The following is a 17,290-nucleotide window of genomic DNA, read 5'->3' as shown; positions in this document are numbered from 1 at the left end:
ACCTGAAACACTTCGTGAAGATCTTCTCAAAAGGAAGTTTAGTGTGGCGGGGAGAGCGCAGACCTTGGACTCAGAAAGACCAGGTTTTAACTCCCAGCCCAGCGGGCTACCTCCTAGAGGCCTGACCTCCTCCGGGCCTTTCCCTCATCCATATTAGCAAATGCAAACACCCACACTTCCCAGGACTGTCACCCGGATTCAAATCACAGACTCCACGTTTATTCAACACGTTTACTGAGCCCTCTTGAGACATGAGCCCTGTAGAAACCAGAGATGAAACAAACCCCGTCTTTACCCTCAAGAAGCTCACACTGTGGCAACAGGAACTACAAAACATCACAACCAGTAAGTGCTTTGAAACAGGGAGGGAAATAAGAAGGATGTAGTGTTTCTAGATCTGGAGTCAAAACCTAACTGTAGAGAGAGGCAGGAGGGTTCACAGCCTCCCCTATGCAGAGATGAGCTTGGGACCATCTGGAAAGGCTCTGTCCACAGATGCAGCCACATCCCCACGGGTCTCTGGAGTCACTCACTGCAGGCTGGCCCACTGCAGGGACGTGTAGACCACCTTACCATCGGGCTGAGGAGAACAGAGCAGCAGCGTCTTTCTGACGCTGGTTCCCAGGCGGCCAGCAGAAACCAGGTCCTGCAGTGGAATGGGGTCCCCCGGAGCCCAGCACTGAGCAATGTAGTGGGCGTGGAAACGAAGTGGGTCACCTGGGTGAAAGACAGACACACAGAAAGTCCCAGTGGCAGGGCGCTGGAAGACACCGGAACGTGCACAGGTAGGAGACAGGAATCAGCTTAGTAATCACTGTGAATATTTCAAAATAGCTATTCTTGGACCCAGCAATTCCACCTCTTGGAATTTTTTACTTATAAGGATAACAGTACTAAGATATGCCTATGAAGATGTTCACCCTATTACCATTTACAACCGCTAAGAAAGGGAGACAACCAAACCACGGACTTGCTAAGTTCATGGTCTTGCCACAAGACCAGCTGCTAAAATGACTAGAATGTATCCGGGTGGGGAGGTCCAGGATACACGTGGGGCAAGCCGTCATACACATACAGCGCGATCGCGTTTAAAAAAAACGAGACAAAACAGTCAACTGAATAGATCATTGTCGTGACAGAAGCACCAGGACCACGGAGTCCGTCAAAGCCACGAGGAGTGCACAGGATGTCAGGTCCAAGGAGAGGTGACTCTAACCGACCACAGGAAGAATTCACAATGTGATGGAGTAATGAACAGATGAGCGATGAAGATGTTCCAGACAAGGGCCCGACAGTAAATACCTGCAGGTTTGTCGGCCACATTACAAGGGCTCGCCTCTGCCACTGGCGCCGCCTGAGCCACAGGCCATATGGAACAAACGGCCGGGGCTGCCTCCCAGTAGCTTTCCCTTTAAAACCTGGGTGGCGGTCTGCCCCCCCGATTAGGTAAATCCGTCCAAGCAGAGCAGGAGCCGGAGTCAGGCCCCCGTCAGAGGTTGGTAAGTGCCAGGAGTGAACATCGACAAGGGCAGGGCGGTGAGGCGTCCCATCTGAGAGGACCGTCCGCTGGGTGTCCAGCCAGGAGCCAGGAGCCGGGCATCGCTGGGACAGCTCTGCCCGCTCAGGAGGAAGCATCAGAATACGTGAGAAGTTCCTGGAACTGTTCCAGGAGGTTTAGTGCCTTTTAAGTTTGGACACCTTTACTGTCGGAGACAGGCGAGAGCCTCAGTCCTTGAATATTTTCATCTTCAGGGGGCAAGGATCCTGCGTACATCACATTTACTGAGTATGTATTGTTTTAGAAATATTGACCCATTAGAACTAACAGGTCAGCCGTGCAGTTCAGTTTCAGATGTGTGATTGAGTTACTGGTGGATTTAACCTTGTTTTAACTGGAATGTTTTAGTAAGCCTACTGACAGAATTAGAACACACAAACTTAAAACTCGCCCCATTTACAACTTGTTAGATCTGAGTTTTTGACAAGTTCCATAACGAGGACACCATACAACTTAAAAAGGAAAATAAACATATTAAAATTTAAAATGCAAGGGTGTCTGGGTGGCTCAGTCCGCTAAGCATCTGCCTTTGGCTCAGGTCATGATCTCAGGGTCCTGGGATCGAGTCCCATATTGGGCTCCCTGCTCAGTGGGGAGCCTGCTTCTCCCTTTCCCTCTGCCTGCCACTCCCCCTGCTTGTGCTCTCTATCTAATAAACAAATAAAATCTTCAAAAAAAAAAATTTTAATGCAGCTTATAACATTGAAAATTATGTAACTCCTTTCACGAGTGGGATCAAATGCGGACTAACAGTCCCCTTAAAATCTGCTAGATTGGAAAAAAAGATTTGTAAATTGACCTGAAAGCTTAGAAAAGAACTAGATATTAGTATCCATATGTTTCGTGAGTCCAACGTCCACTTTCAAAACCAAAATAGTCTTTCACATACAGAAAAACAGTAGCAAGGTATGACCATGTGGTCATCTGCAGAGCACGGGGCGGTGAACTGCTCTCAGCTCCTGAGTCAGTCCCTCAGTTGAGTGCTTGGTCTGAGAAGACACGAAGGCCTGTGGCTCATCCTTTGGTCTCCAGCCAACAGCTAAGATCTGACTACTTACCTGGTGCTTCTATCCGCCTGTGTTCTCAGGAGGAACAAAAAAGGCGATTTCCTGTAGACTTACTTTTTTAACCTTTTAGTTAGACAGTAAAGACACTCATACTACAAATTCAAAAATTACCTGGTACACTGAAAATCTCCTTTACCTACACCTGATGCAAACTCCCTCCCAGAGGTAACCGCTGTATTTGGGCTGAAGTACGTCCTTTCAGGCCCTTTTCCATTTGCTATTTGCTTTCTAGTCAGTTATCCATTTTAAGTTCTTCTCATGTTCTTTCACTCGAGCCATATAGTTTTAAGTAATCTCTACAACCAGCGTGGGGCTTGAACCTACAACCCTGAGATCAAGAGTAGCATACTCCCCCCAACTGAGCCCGCCAGGGGCCCCGCAAGCCATGATTTTTAAGGCTATTTAAATAATGTGTATATAACTCCATGACAACATAAAACACAATTCACTTTTTACCATACCTGTTTTCGACATGTGATTCTTTTTTTTTTCCTTCCCCCTTTGGTCATTTTTTCATAAATGTACGTGGACCTACATTAATCTTTGACAACTAACACCAATAGGTAACCACTAACCTATTAACAATCACTCTGGCTGCTCGCTAATATTTCACTACTGTAAAGAATCCCGCAACGACGATTTCCTGTATGTTCTGTGCACATAGCTAGGTGTCTCTAAGTGAAACCTCTGGGTCAAAGAAAGTGCTTAATCAGATTTGCTAAATCGCCCTCCAAATGGGCTTGGGTTCCCAAGTGTTCCTGTCCTTCTATGGGTTTCAGAGGCTGAGAAAAGACAAAAAAGAAAAATGCAGAGAGTCGGGGGCTTGTCAAAAAAGGGGCAGCAATAGGAGGTCCCAACAAAACTCACCAGGATAGACCAGGAAGTCACCCCCGAACTTGCCAGCAGCACTGAGGAAGAAGCCTCGCTCCCACAGGTCTCTGTAGATGCTGTAGCGGAGCTCATGGGCAGGACGGCCAGCATGAGGCCAGTCTTTGGACTGGACACGCCAATCCAGGGGCCTCGCCTTGATGGGCCGAGGCCTAGCAGTGGCCAGCTGGACCAGCAGGGCGGACCTGGGCAAGGGCGCCACCTCATTTGAAGGCCCTGGCTGGGGAGAAGAGGAACCTGGGGACGGTGAATGCAGGAGAGAGTGGTGAATCCAAGGACAGGGTTTTCCCATCCCCCAAAGAGACCCAGGTCCGAGATTCCCGCCCAAGATTCCCCAAAGATCTCCCACCCCCTTCCGCTGGCCCCTGGACTCCACTCCCACCCTCACCTGCTTCCTCGGGCTCCGCAGGAGCCTGGCTAGCGCTGGGCTCACTCTCCGCGGCAGCCGGGTTCGCACCGGCCCCCTGGCTCTCGCTGACCCCTGACTCCTGTTCCAGCTTCTGCTTCTTCGCAGCCTGGCCCTCCGCAATCTTCTCTAGGAGCTCCTGACGACGAGTCTCGCGGGCCTCAGCTGCCAGGGCGCTTTGCTCCTGGAAGCCCTGCTCTTGCTGGCGTTTGAAGGATGCCAGAGCCTGAGAAGTAAGCCGGCGGGAATGCCAGGATCCAAGTCTGCCCCGCCTTAGGAAGCCAGGAACCCCGACTCCCTGACTCCTCCCAACCCCAAAGCCCGAACCCGGGGATCCTAGTGTCCTGAATGCACACTATTCCAGAATCCAGGGCGCCCAGAAGCCCTCCCACCGCAGGGACCCCGAGTCTACTTCCGCAGGTCCAGGGCGTTCGCGTCCCTGGCCCGCCCCTTACCAGGCTGTGTTGGCGCGGATCCGGGCGCGGGGCGCTGACCAGGGTCACGGCGCCGATCTCGGCCAGAAGCCGCGCCTCTTCGGGCATCAGCAGCAGCGGGAGGCCCAGGCGCGAGTTCTGGCGGGGCCCGCGGGGCAGGGCGCCCACCGTGCGGCCCCCCACTCCCAGACGCTCCCGCAGTGCCTGCACCGCCTCGGCCCCCCATACCAGGGAGCGGCCGTTCGCGACCTCCACCACCAGCATCCTCCTGCGGAAGCCAGGGGAGCACAGCGGTCACCGACACAGCGCTCCCGCCGCCTGGGGTGGGGTGGGGTGGGGGTGGAGGGTCTCAGCGAGGCCCCGCCCCTAAGCCTGGAGGGTGGAGCCTCGCCCGGGCCACGTTCGCCACCTGCCGATTCTCCAGGCCGGGCCCCGCCCCCTGGGCGCCGAGTCGCTAGGGCGCCGCTGGGCCCCCCGGACCCTGAGGTCAGCGTTCCGGCCATCACGCCTTCTCCGCTCGGAGAGAAGCCTCCCTTAGTGCGGGGCCACGCCCCCTCGAGTGTCTCGGAACTGGGCCCCTCCCCTTTCCAAACCACCGAGGCGTGGCCTCAGAACCTCCTCACGCGGAGTCAGACGCCCACCGTGGAAGCCCCGCCCCGCCCGGACCTCTCGGCTCGGCCGAACTCGCAGCCCCGCCCCCTCCCGAAGGCCGATGGCTCGGGGTTCGGGCGCCCTCGGCTCCCGTCAACCGCGCAGCCAGTCCCCGCCTCCTCCGGCCGCCAGCGCTCCCGGTAGGGGAGTATCCGCCCCACTGAGCGAACCCCGCAGCCGGAGGCTCCTCCCACTGAACACCCGCTGTCCGTTCCCCGCTCGGGCGGGCTCACCCCCTTCGCGAGCGTTCCCCTCAGAATGCCGCACCGTCCTCCGACAGAACCAGTCACCTCGTAAACACCAGCTCTCACTCCCGGCGGAGCCACCCCCTACGTAGCGCGCCACGCGCCGCTTCCTCCACCCCTCCCCATCCCGACCCCCTGCGTCAATTTCGTCACGCCGCCACCTCAGCGAAGCGGGAAGTCTGGGATCCGCCCCCAGTGGCGCCGTAGCCCCGCCTTCCCGTGGAGTGGCACACCTTGGTCCCGCCCTCGCGAAGCGAACCTCCCCCAGCCGCTTGGGCTCCGCCTCTAGAAAAAGTGAGGCTAAATACCTTGGTCCCGCCCTAGTAGCGTACACGTCAGCTGGGGTCCCGCCCCCTCAGGCTGGACTGCTGTTAATCCCGCCCCCTTGGAACGATCCAGATCACGCCTCCCTTCGTGTTGCTTAAGCCTGTGGCCCCGCCTCCTTCTTACCCTCCACCCCGGACTCCGCCTATCTCTTAATCTGAGTCAAACGGGGCCTGTGACTCCGCCCACTTCCGGCCGAAGCTCTTGGCCCCGCCTACATCCGAACAGGGACCGAAACTCGTGGCCCCGCCTCCAAACTGTCGCCGATTGTGGCCAAAGGAACCCGAAGCGGAAGCCCCGCCTCCTCCCGAAGCTTCGGGGCCCTCCTTCGGGCAAGCCCGAGGCTCCGCCTCTTTACGTGCTCCTGGCTCGGTTGCCGTGCGGTCCAGGTGCTGCGGCGGAGTGGTCCTCTCCGGCGCTCCGAGCCCGCCGCTTCCCTACCTGGCCCGCAGCCTGACGGAGCCGCGCACCCGGCCCGGGCGGGACCGCGACGGAGCGGCGCGCGCTGGACGGGGGAGGCGTGGCCGGAGCCTGGGCGCCCGTGAGCCGGGACTGCTCGGCCGCCTCCCGCCCGGCGAGCGGCGCGGAGCCGGGCCCAGGTGGGCCGGGGCGGGGCCGCTTCGGGGGCCGGGTTGGGGGGTGGCTGCGGACCCGCGGGCCGACCGGGGCGGGCGTGGCACCGAGAGCGCGGCCGAGCGGGGAGTGGCGTAACCGCCTGTGGCTCTGCCGGGGAGGTCTGACCTGAGCTGGGGGGGAGCTGGGGAGGAGCTGGAGGGGGCGACCTCCGGGCTTTGGGTGGGAGAAGCGTCTGCAGCTCCGGAGCAGGTGGAGGCCGGAGCCTGGGTTCCCGCAGAGGGAGGCCCGCCGGGTCCCTGGATCCTCGGAGGAGGAGACGGGGAGCTCTGGAATCCTGGGCTCTCCACGGGAAGGGCCCGGGACAAGGGTTGTTGCTGGGTTCTCAGAAGGCGATGTCTGAATCTTTGGGTCTTCAGTGAGGGGGGAGTAGCTTTGATTTCTCCGATCGCAGAGGGGCTGAGAGGTCTGGATTCCAGGAAAAGAGAACTGGTGGCTTGGGTTCTCAGAAAAGCGGGGCTGGGGATGGATTTCTTTATCTTCAAGGGAGGAAGGTTCTGGAGGTCCGGATTCCCCTCTTCGCAGAGGAGAGGAGCTAGGGTGGGACTCCATGATCCTCGACAGCCGGGGACTAGGGAGAGTGAATTCCTGAATCCTCCGAGGGGGAGGGGTGAAGGCCCGGACTCCTGGGTTCTCACCGTGAATCTCTGCCCCTCCCCCAGACCATGTCGCCTGAAGAGTGGACTTATCTAGTGGTTCTTCTTATCTCCATCCCCATCGGCTTCCTCTTTAAGAAAGCTGGTGAGTCAGGTTCCCTCCCTAGTGGAAAATGGGGGGGGGGGCAGGCAGGGGACTCCCTGGAAGGTTCCAGGCTTATGCTGTCCCTTCTCTCTGCAGGACCCGGGCTGAAGAGATGGGGGGCAGCAGCCGTGGGCCTGGGGCTCACCTTGTTCACCTGTGGCCCCCACACTTTGCATTCTCTGGTCACCATCCTTGGGACCTGGGCCCTCATTCAGGCCCAACCCTGGTGAGGATTCGGTGGGGAGGGTTTGGGGAGGGGGGAAACAGGAGGGGGGAGCGGAGGGGGAGGAGGAAGCAACCTGTTATCCTCTTTGGGTATGTCTCCCTTTCTGCCTTTGTCTCTGGGTGTCTCTTGTTTATCTCTGAATTCTCTGTGTGGGTGCGTCTGTTTTTCTTCCTCTCCTGCCTCTTCTGGGTCTCGTCCCTGTGTGTCTCACCTGGTCCCTGAGATCCAGTTCATGTATTCAGGAGAAAGGAGGACTTGTGTAGGCCCTGCTACCATTCGTGTTTCTATCATGTCTCTCTCCCTCCTTTTTCTTGCCTCTCGCAGAAAAAATGGAGGACTGGAGGGTTTTCACCCGAAAGCCTCTCTTGAGCCCTCCTCATTCTCTTCTCTGTCGTGGTGCGTTTCTGTGTGGCTGTGCCCTTTCTTCCACGGTCCCTCCCCCATTTTCTGTGGGAGGTGGGGGAGGATCTGTAGCTGGAATCTGGGGGAGGCCTAGGCGAGGGCTCTGTACCCAGCACCGCCGGCCTTCTGCCTTTGCCCCAGCTCCTGCCACGCCCTCGCCCTCGCCTGGACCTTCTCCTACCTCCTGTTCTTCCGCGCTCTCAGCCTGCTGGGCCTGCCCACTCCCACGCCCTTCACCAATGCCGTCCAGCTGCTGCTCACCCTGAAGGTCAGACTCCCCTCCAGCCCTCCCTTTGTGCCCGGGGATCTCCCCTTCCTCACCTCCCCCTCCCGCCCACTCCCCGGGGAGCAAGGGAGGCGGGCTTTCATCTCCCACACACCCCAGGGGTGGGACTTCACCTCTCTTGTGCTCTGGGGCAGGCCCTCACCTCCCAGCTATGCTCTGGGGTAGAGAAGCACATTCCCGCCCCCTGCCCCCCACCCTCCTAGCACAGCCGCTGTGTGCTTCCCGGAGGCTGAGTGCTTCCCCGACGCTCGTGCTCTCGAGGACTGCATGTTGGTTGCGAGCCATTTAGCGAAGTAGGAGAAACAGCTTGGGAGAGAAGGCACTTACCTAAGGGTACAAAAGCAGGACGCCTGGGTCTGGCTCTCGGTCACCAGGGAAGACGGGTGAGAGCGGATCCCCCGGTCCCACCGGACACTGAAAAGTCAGGAGCGGCCGCGTGCTGGGCTCGCGAACCAGGTCTCGCCCGCGTCCTGCCTTCTCCACGGGAAGGCGAGGACAGGCCGGAGTCGGTTAGCCAAGAGTTGGAGGGAGAACCTTTCGGGATGTCGGAGCAGCTTGTGGAAGGGAGCAGGCCGGTGTGGGGGGCGGGCAGGCCACACGCATTCAGCCCCAGGGATGGGGGTAGGGAGCAACCCAAAAGCGACAGACTCCGAGACCCACGGGGTTAGATTTGGAGAGGAAGGAAGGTTTCTGGCCCGAGCAGTTAAGTGGCTGCTCGTGCGGTTGCCGAGGAGACAGGCCAGAAAAGGACCTGCTCTGGGGAGTGGGTGACCCCGTGTTCCCCTCTGGGTGCGTGAAGTTTGAGGAACCACAGAGGTCTAGGTTTGTCAATGGCCAGAGGCCCCGAGATGGGTTTGGGGGTTGGAGGGAGGAGCCCAGTCTGGGGGTACAGTTCGGAGATCCCGAGAGCATGGGTGATACCAAAGCATGGGCTGCAGAAAAACCCAGAAAAGGGAGCACAGAGGGGGAGAGGCCAAGGAGGGAGGGTGGGGGACACCCGCTGGCGAGAAGCCGCTACACTGCCACTGCGGACTCCGGAAGCCCGCTGCCGGCGGGAATGGACCTCAGCTCCCCGCTCAGCTCCCAGGGGCACGCTGACCGCAGCACCCCTCTGCTGCTGCGGGAGGGGGCGGTGAGGAAGTCCCGGGGTCTGTCTGACCCCGCCCACGCCCCTTCCCCCAGCTGGTGAGTCTGGCCAGTGACGTGCAGGACCTGCACTTGGCCCAGAGGAAGGAAATGGCCTCCGGCTTCAGCAAGGGGCCCGGCCTGGGGCTCCTGCCCGACGTTCCCTCCCTGATGGAGACGCTCAGCTACAGCTACTGCTACGTGGGAATCATGACAGGTGAGTGTGCCTGCGCCCCCAGGCCTGTCCCCTGCCCCTCGTCACCCTCTGTCTCCGCTCCCCTCCCCGGGTTTGGTGCCCGTCCGGTGTCCCTGCCTCCGCTCCAGTGTCTGCTCCTCTGACGGCGAGCGTTGAGGCGTGGGTCTAGCTCAGCCTCTCCCACTGTTCTCCAGAGCAGACACAGACTGTTCTCAGCCTCAGTGATGGCTCCCGGCTTCTTGGGGGGACACGGGATGAAGCGAAAAGGTCCACACAGCCGCGCTGTTAGTGCCACCCGGGGGACAACTATTCCCGTTATGCTCCCACTTGTGCCTCGGAATGTTTTTCACTCGTGTTGACCTTCCAGAAGGTTCTCTTTTCAATGGCAGCTGTGACTACTGAGCTGTAATGGGCATGTTCACCCACTGAAACGACATGCCATTAGCTCGCTCATTGGAGTTGGGGGTCCAGCCGCCACTGCCACGTCATTGTAGGACAGTTGTGTCACCCCACAAGGGGACCGCGGGCCCTGCCGCCATCATCCTTCCAGCCTGCATCTGCCCCCAGTCCGTGGACACCACCAGTCAGCCTCCTGTCTCTGTAGACTTGCCCATTCTGATCATTTATGAATGGGATCCTACTCTCTCTGGCCTTGTGTGACCTGGGAGGCTGTCACTTCTGTCCATTCCACTGCCCCCTCCCCTGGCCGGGTCTACAACTGTTTCCTCTCCATCAGTGACCCCTGTGGTCCCTGCCCTGCTTGGGGTGGTGGGAGGGCAAGGGAAACCGGATTCCAGCACTTTGCAGCCTGTGGTGGTTTCCTAGGTCTTTGAACAGAGCTCCCAGTCCTCAGTGTCTGTAAGGCCGGGCGCCTCGCCCCTGCAGGCCTCTGACTTCCCCCACTAGCCTCTTCTTCCCCAGAAGCACTGCTCGACCCCCTGCCTCACGCACAGCTGCCTCCCACCCCCACCCTCGGGGTCTGGCTTGTCCATCCCCATCTTCCTGTCTCCATAGCATCCCTTCTCCAGGTCTTTGTTCCTCTCGATCTGGCTGTCCTCTTTCTCTTTGAGTCCCGTGAACTGTCCCTTTTTGGTTTCTTTCTTTCTCTTAAGATTTTATTTTATATTTTTAATTTCTCTCTCCTTCCAAGTTTTATTTAAATTCTTGTTAGTTAACATATAGTGTCGTATTGGTTTCTGGAGAATTCAGTGCTCCTCTCAAATGCCCTCCTTAATGCCCATCCCCCATCCAGCCCATTCCCTGCCCACGTCCCCCCATCAGCCCTCAGTTTGTTCTCTATCATTAAGAGTCTCTTATGGGTTGCTTCCCTCTCTTTTTCTCCCCTTCCTCTGGGTTCCTCTGTTCTGTTTCCTAAAGTCCACATATGAGTGACGTCCCGTAGTGTTTGTCTTTCTCTGACTTACTCACGGAGCATCGTACTCTCTAATTCCATCTACGTCGTTGTGAACAGCCGGATTTCATTCTTTTTATTGGCCGAATAATATTCCTTTATGTATACACACCACACTTAAGATTGTATTTTTTTTTTTTTAATTTTATTTATTTGGCGGGGAGACAGCGAGAGAGGGAATACAAGCAGGGGGAGCAGGAGAGGGAGAAGCAGGCTTCCCGCTGAGCAGGGAGCCCGCTATGGGGCTCGATCCCAGGACCCTGGAATCATGACCCGGAGCTGAAGGCAGACGCCCAACAACTGAGCCACCCAGAGCCCCTTAAGATTTTTTTTTTTTAAGATTTTATTTATTTATTTATTTGACAGACAGAGATCACAAGTAAGCAGAGAGGCAGGCAGAGAGAGAGAAGCAGGCTCCCCGCGGAGCAGAGCACCCGCTGTGGGGCTCAATCCCAGGACCCTTGGGACCATGACCTGAGCCACCCAGGGACTCCTAAGATTGTATTTTTAAGTCACCTCCACACCCAGCACCCAATGTGGGGCTGGAACTCAGGACCCCCAAGATCAGGAGCCTCCCAACTCACTGGCTTCTTGTCCCTTTCAGTCTCCCTCCCCTCGTTCCAGGTTTCATACCCATCCCCCACCCTCTGGGCTTCCAGACCCTGAGCTGCAGCCCCCTCCCGGCCCTAGGAGTCTCTGACCAGCTGCCCCCTCCACAAGTCTGCTTCTCCCCCCCTCCCATCCAGTTCGCAGTCTCTGGCCCCTTCACCAGTCTCTGCTTCCTCCCCTCCCCACCCCAGCTCCCCAGTCTCAGGCCCCCAACCTCCAGACCCCAAGCGTCTGACCAGCTGCCCCCTCCCTCCCTCCCGCCACAGGCCCGTTCTTCCGCTACCGCACGTACCTGGACTGGCTGGAGCAGCCTTTCCCCGGGGCCGTGCCCAGCCTGCGGCCCCTCCTGCGCCGCGCCTGGCCGGCCCCGCTCTTCGGGCTGCTCTTCCTGCTGTCCTCGCACCTCTTCCCGCTGGAGGCCGTGCGCGAGGATGCCTTCTACGCCCGCCCGCTGCCCGCCCGCCTCTTCTACATGGTCCCCGTCTTCTTCGCCTTCCGCATGCGCTTCTACGTGGCCTGGATTGCCGCGGAGTGCGGCTGCATTGCCGCTGGCTTCGGGGCCTACCCCGTGGCCGCCAAAGCCCGGGCCGGGGGCGGCCCCACCCTCCAATGCCCACCCCCCAGCAGGTCAGGCAGCGGGAGGGAGGCCTCCCCAGACCCGGCAGGCCCCATCAGCACAAACTGGCCCTGCCCCTAGCACGGAGGAGAGCGGGGGAGTAGGGGGGCTGGGTCACCACCTGTTGTCAGTGCAGTGTCACCCTTGGCCACCACAACCCACCTGCCCCTGGCCTAGGGAGCTGCCCCTCTCCTGGGGAGCAGCACCTCTCCTGGGGAGCAGCACTCCCGGGACCTCCCGCTGCCCCTTGTGCTACTGCTTGTCCCCTCGGGATGGTGGACTGCTGTCTGTTGTCAGGAGAAGGAAGGTGGCTTCTCAGAGACCATGTGCCTCCCCTCTGTCGCCATGGAAGTGTCACCCCAGTAACTCTGTTGTTCTGGTTACTTGGGATACCATCTTTGGGCTGGGCTGGGCCCACTCTTTGTTGCTAGGGCAGTGGTTCCCTAGCAACTGGCCTGCCCCTCTTTGCTAGGGAAGCGGTTCCCTAGCAACCGTGGCCTTCCCCTTCCTGCCCCAGGACTGGCTTACCCCCACCCCCACCCCCCAGACTGCCCTTGGCTGCTAGAACCCTGCTCCCCTTCCCCTCAACCATGGGATGCCCTGGCAGCCTGCACTTTCTAGGGAAATGGCATCCCTGACCGTGCTGCCCTCTAGCGGGGGTGGTGGGTGATACTCCTAACCACCGCAGGTCGCTTTCCTACCGTTGCCCAGGACATACCGCGGTAATGATGAATTGACCTGGTTAACAATGTTACACCCTCCTCCCACCCCACTGCCAGTAATTAGGGGCATCTTGTTGCTAAGGAAGTGTTGCACCTACGTTGCTAGGGAAATGGTGCTCCCAGCAACAGGGAATGGACCGCCCCACTGTTCTTGGCAACCAGGGGTGGCCTTCTGCCTGGGGCTAGGGCTACGGGGAGCAGCCCATTGATGTAAATTATGAATTCCTCCTTGCTCGGGTTGGGCCATCCCCTAGTTGTCATGGACAGCCATTCCATTAGGGGGGAAGCAGCACCCCCACACAAATTTAAGCCACTGCCCTAGTAACCATGGGTGGACCTCTGGTCACTAGAGAGGGTGTCTCCCAGAAAAAAGTCAAGCAGGAATTGGAGGCTCTTCTAAATATGCTGGGCCCTGCTCTCAGTAGATGGCTCCCATCCCATTATCAGAAGCCACCAGCGGTTCCAGTGGGGGTGGGATGGATGTTCACTACTGCTGGGGTTGTTGGCACCAGGGACTCAGGAACCACTGTTTTGCTGGAGATGACACTTCTTCAAGAGTCATAGGGACCAAGAGCCACGAAAGGCCCTTTCTGGAAGCGTTTCTAAACATCCCAGGCCTTGTTGCTAAGGAATGCCCTTTCCCTAGCAACAGAGCCCGGCCAGGTGTCACGTGGGTCTAGAACATCTCCCTAGCAACCACAAACCCTCTCCTTGTTAGGGATGCTCCTTCCCTAGCAATCACAGCATCTGGACCACTTAGAAGGGACCACACCTGGAGGCCCCTGGGAATGTAGTGAGCTTGGCTGCTCAGGAATGGCCTTTCCCTAGCATCTAGAGCAGTGAAGGGCCAGGTTGCTAAGGACCCGTAGCTTAGCAACTACAGCCCCTCCAGGCCTTTGTTGCTGCTGCAGCCCCCTTACCAAGAGGAGGAGGATCCCGCTGTCGGTGAACTGTGCCCCCCTCCCGCCCCCACCCGTCCTCCCTCCCCAAAAAGGCTCCCGCTGAGCTACCCTCCCCTGTTGCCCTAGCACACGTGGCAGCCAGAGCTCTTCCCTGGCCAGGATCCCCTCCTGAGCGGCCGGGGCTGGGACAGGAGCCAGCGTCGGGAGGGGGCCTGGCTGAGCTGCATGTCTGTCCCCCACCCTCACCCTCCACCCCCCCAGTCCGGAGAAGGCGGCTTCGCTGGAGTACGACTATGAGACCATCCGCAACATCGACTGCTACGGCACGGACTTCTGCGTGCGGGTGCGGGATGGCATGCGGTACTGGAACATGACGGTGCAGTGGTGGCTGGCGCAGTATATCTACAAGAGCGCGCCCGCCCGCTCCTACGTCCTCAGGTGAGCTGGCAGGGACACCGCCCCCCCCCCCACCCCCGGAAAACACGGAACTACAGCTTCCTGCAGGCAGCGCGTGGGGCTACCCGCGGCTTCCCTGCAGGCCGCCGCCCCTGAGGATCATGGGAGTTGTAGTTTCTTGAGGCTGCTGCCCTGCCGTGGCTTCGCGTTGCTCTGGGGCTAGACCGCTCCCCCTCCCTGGGCCTCAGTTTCCACCTCTGTAAAGGCGGCCTCCTTCGACAGAAGCAGCGTACTGAATCCTGTGGACTCTGGCCAGACTCTGGAATCCTGGCCCCGCCAGCTCCAGAGAAAGCTTACTGAGTTAGCGGACCTGTGTTTGTTCCAACTCTTGAATGGGGGGAATGCTGTTACCAGCTACATAGTTCACGGTGAGGGCGAAACGCGGTCAAGTGTGCCGTGTCCTCACTGTGGGGCCCGCTAGGTGAGTGGTCACCGCATCTTAGCTTTTTCTCGTCACTCATCTGGTATTTCTCCGGTGGGAGCCGAGTGTGGCCATTGTGCTATTCGCAGCCTGAGGACACAGGACTTGGGAGGACATGGAGGCCCAGCGAGGTGATCCAGCCCGCCGGCATCCCTCCGTCTTCCCAGAGCCGGCAGATGAGGCTGCTGGGGGCGCGGCTGACACGTCTCCGCTGGAAGTGGTTGCTCATCGCCCCAGGCTCCGCTCAGAGCCGGGCTTATGATGGGTGTGGGGAGGAGGAGGCGGCAGCGTCCCGCCGGGTGCTGGCTGTGGGGGACTGAGGGCCCAGAAGGGCCAGTCTAGGAGTGGGGAGATCTGGCGGGAGGTGGGTGCAGGAGCGGAACAGGTGAGGGAGCCCAGTGGGTCTGGGGTCACCGAGCCCAGGGTGACGGTCACGTTCAGCCAGGGTTACTGGATGGGGCATTTGATGGATGACACTGAAGACCTGCAGGAGAAGGTCGGGGTAAGAAGTGGTCACTCCAGTGTCCTCAGGTGGTGGCGATACTGAAAGCTCTGGGGCCGAGCATCGGGACAATGCCCAGTGTTTGCATTAGAGGTTTTCAGCTGGGAGCCGTCATCCCACAGTCCGGGGGGGCACTGCTGGGAGGGGCTGCTGGCAGCCAGGGGTTAGAGGCCCAAGATGCTGCTCCAGCCTGGGAGGCACAGGACAGCCCACCTATAGCACAGAATCATCCTTCCAGGCCCCAAATGTCCACAGTGTGGAGATGGAGAAATCCTGGTATGGACCAGGGACGAGGAGGAGCCGGCGAAGTCACAGCCAGTGAGCTAGGAAGACAGTCATGAAAGTGGGAGCCAAGTGAGCCAAGTGTTGCAAGGCGGAGGGAGGATCTCTTGTATCAGATGATGTACAACGGAGGCGGGGGTTGAGCAGGATGGGAGGAGGAAGTCTCCGGAACCTTGAGCAGCAGTTTGGAGGGCGGAAGTGAAAGCCAGCTGGAGCCATTGGAGGGAGACCGGAAAGGGGGAAGGGGTGGGGGGAGTGTTATTCTTTGGAGAGTGGTCACTGCACAGAGGAGCGGCCAGACAGTTGCGGGGGGGGGGGGGGGGGGCAGTAGGACCGAAGCCCAGAGCTAAGGTGCCCAGCGCCCATTCATGTGCAACCCACTGCCCTGCTTCCCCCTGTTGGGGACCCTCACCTAAATGCTCCCAACCCATAGGGCTCTTTCTCCACCACAGGTAGAAAAGAAAGAAAGTTGTGTTCATGAATTAGTATAAACCAGGCTGCGCTACACACTGCGAGGAACCCGCTAGGGAAATCAGCACAACAGGAAGAAAGCTCCCCTTTTTATAGACCCGCAGACAAGGAAGAGCCCCCTTCCCCAGCCCAGATCACAGTCCGTGGCACAGCCTGCTCTCATTTCTCCGTCTTCCGTGGAAGTGGGACCAGAGCCTGAATTTGTGGGTCGTCAATGGAGAGCATGTTTGGGTCCATAAAAAGAGGGGAACGTGGTTGGAGATTTCTGAGTCTTCCTGAATTGGAAATTACACTGATTCCCAAAAGGAAGTGGCTGGGGGCTCAGGTTCATGGGTCTTAAGGAAAGATGTGCTGAGAGGATTAACTGGGTTCCTGAAGCTCTAGAGAGTAGTGACTCCTGGGTCTGAGGGAGGAGGGGGCTGGGGTCTGGACTCCTGGGTCTGAGGGAGGAGGGGCTGGGGCTGGGATCCCAGGTCCTGAGTGGCAACCTCTCCCCCAGGAGCGCCTGGACCATGCTGCTGAGCGCCTACTGGCACGGCCTCCACCCTGGCTACTACCTAAGCTTCCTGACCATCCCGCTGTGCCTGGCTGCCGAGGGCAGGCTGGAGTCAGCCCTGCGGGGGCGGCTGAGCCCCGGGGGCCAGAAGGCCTGGGACTGGGTGCACTGGTTCCTGAAGATGCGCGCCTACGACTACATGTGCATGGGCTTTGTGCTGCTGTCCCTGGGAGACACCCTTCGGTACTGGGCCTCCGTCTACTTCTGCGTGCACGTCCTGGCCGCGGTCGCGCTGGGGCTGGGGCTGGCTCTGGGCGGGGGCGGCCCCAGCCGGAGGAAGACGGCGCCCCCGGCCGGCAGCCTTGCCCCGGAAAAGCTCCGGGAGGAGTAGGCAGGAGTCAGCCACCACCGCACTCCCTTTGCGCGTCAGTCCGGCCACCAAGCTTTTGGCTGGGAATTCCGTGAACCAGGCTGCTGTCTCCTTTCCCAGAAAGCGCTGAATTTGGCTGGGGGCCTGGAGAGGATTCCCGTTCCTCAGCTCGGGCCCCCCCGCCTCCGATGCAGCAGGGCGGGGGTCTTCCCCTGCCGTCTGCCCTGAGGGCTCAGGAAGCTGTCATCCCTCCTGGAAAGTCAAGGTGTTGTCCAGAGGAGCATCTCCCCTTGTCCAGAGCGCGCTGCCCTCCCCGCAGCGCCCCCAGCAGGGACCCCCGGGGCCATGGGGTTTCCCTGACGGATTCCCCTTTCCGGGGCGCCGGCTGCAGGGCAGCTTCTGGGAGAGCCACCCTCTCTCCCCAGGCTTTTGCCGCACGTTCACGGAACAGTGTTTCAGGTCTGGAAGGGAACATTACCCTCTCATTTCATAACGGGGAAACTGAGGCACCGAGGAGCCGGCCTTTGGACATGGTTCTTGCAGCTTCTATCTGAGCCACCTCAGGGTCCCAGCACTCCTGTCACCCTCTTGTCATTCTCTGGCCTAGAATAAGGTCGGAATGTGTGAACCTCCCCCCAATAAAATGTCTCACAAAGACCGTATGTGTGTCTGGGGGTGGTCATAGGTGCGGGGCTCCCCCGGATGCAGGGTGATAGGCTCCGCTCCCAGGAGACACCGGCATCAGGGGGTTTCCGTTCCCAGGGGACCTTCCGGAGCAGCCGTCCTGATGGTACTCCCCGCCCCCAGCCACCTGGTGGCCAGGTACGGACCTGCCCCAGTCCTTGCCTTC

The 17,290-nt window shown here is 59.3% G+C and overlaps 2 protein-coding genes across 8 annotated transcripts; one reads left to right on the top strand and one right to left on the bottom strand.

Moving 5' to 3' along the window:
* Positions 1-217: 217 nt before the first annotated feature.
* On the bottom strand, positions 218-5,387 carry TSEN34 (tRNA splicing endonuclease subunit 34). Of its 3 annotated transcripts, none has more exons than XM_047710385.1 (5): positions 5,238-5,387; positions 4,375-4,621; positions 3,902-4,145; positions 3,493-3,750; positions 218-717 (listed from the first exon to the last, which is right to left on the bottom strand). In XM_047710385.1, exons 2-5 carry the CDS (start codon positions 4,615-4,617, stop codon positions 530-532), a joined length of 933 nt encoding a protein of 310 aa, XP_047566341.1. In that variant the 5' UTR covers positions 4,618-4,621; positions 5,238-5,387; the 3' UTR covers positions 218-529. The 3 variants fall into 3 exon arrangements, with proteins under 3 accessions (XP_047566341.1, XP_047566343.1, XP_047566342.1); XM_047710387.1 differs by having other exon boundaries at positions 3,902-4,121; XM_047710386.1 differs by having other exon boundaries at positions 5,295-5,385.
* Positions 5,388-5,922: 535 nt separating this feature from the next.
* On the top strand, positions 5,923-17,097 carry MBOAT7 (membrane bound O-acyltransferase domain containing 7). Of its 5 annotated transcripts, XM_047710363.1 has the most exons (9): positions 5,923-6,172; positions 6,694-6,746; positions 6,869-6,947; positions 7,044-7,173; positions 7,717-7,843; positions 9,044-9,203; positions 11,469-11,829; positions 13,704-13,880; positions 16,074-17,097. In XM_047710363.1, exons 3-9 carry the CDS (start codon positions 6,872-6,874, stop codon positions 16,459-16,461), a joined length of 1,419 nt encoding a protein of 472 aa, XP_047566319.1. In that variant the 5' UTR covers positions 5,923-6,172; positions 6,694-6,746; positions 6,869-6,871; the 3' UTR covers positions 16,462-17,097. The 5 variants fall into 5 exon arrangements, with proteins under 5 accessions (XP_047566319.1, XP_047566320.1, XP_047566317.1 ...); XM_047710364.1 differs by lacking the exon at positions 6,694-6,746 and having other exon boundaries at positions 5,923-6,114; XM_047710361.1 differs by lacking the exon at positions 6,694-6,746 and having other exon boundaries at positions 5,924-6,172.
* The last annotated feature ends 193 nt before the right edge of the window (positions 17,098-17,290 follow it).

The sequence above is a fragment of the Lutra lutra genome, chromosome 17 (assembly GCF_902655055.1).
Source record: "Lutra lutra chromosome 17, mLutLut1.2, whole genome shotgun sequence".
Lineage (NCBI taxonomy): Eukaryota > Metazoa > Chordata > Mammalia > Carnivora > Mustelidae > Lutra > Lutra lutra.
Note: the sequence above shows the minus strand (reverse complement) of the source record. Positions and strands in the feature narration are given on the sequence as shown.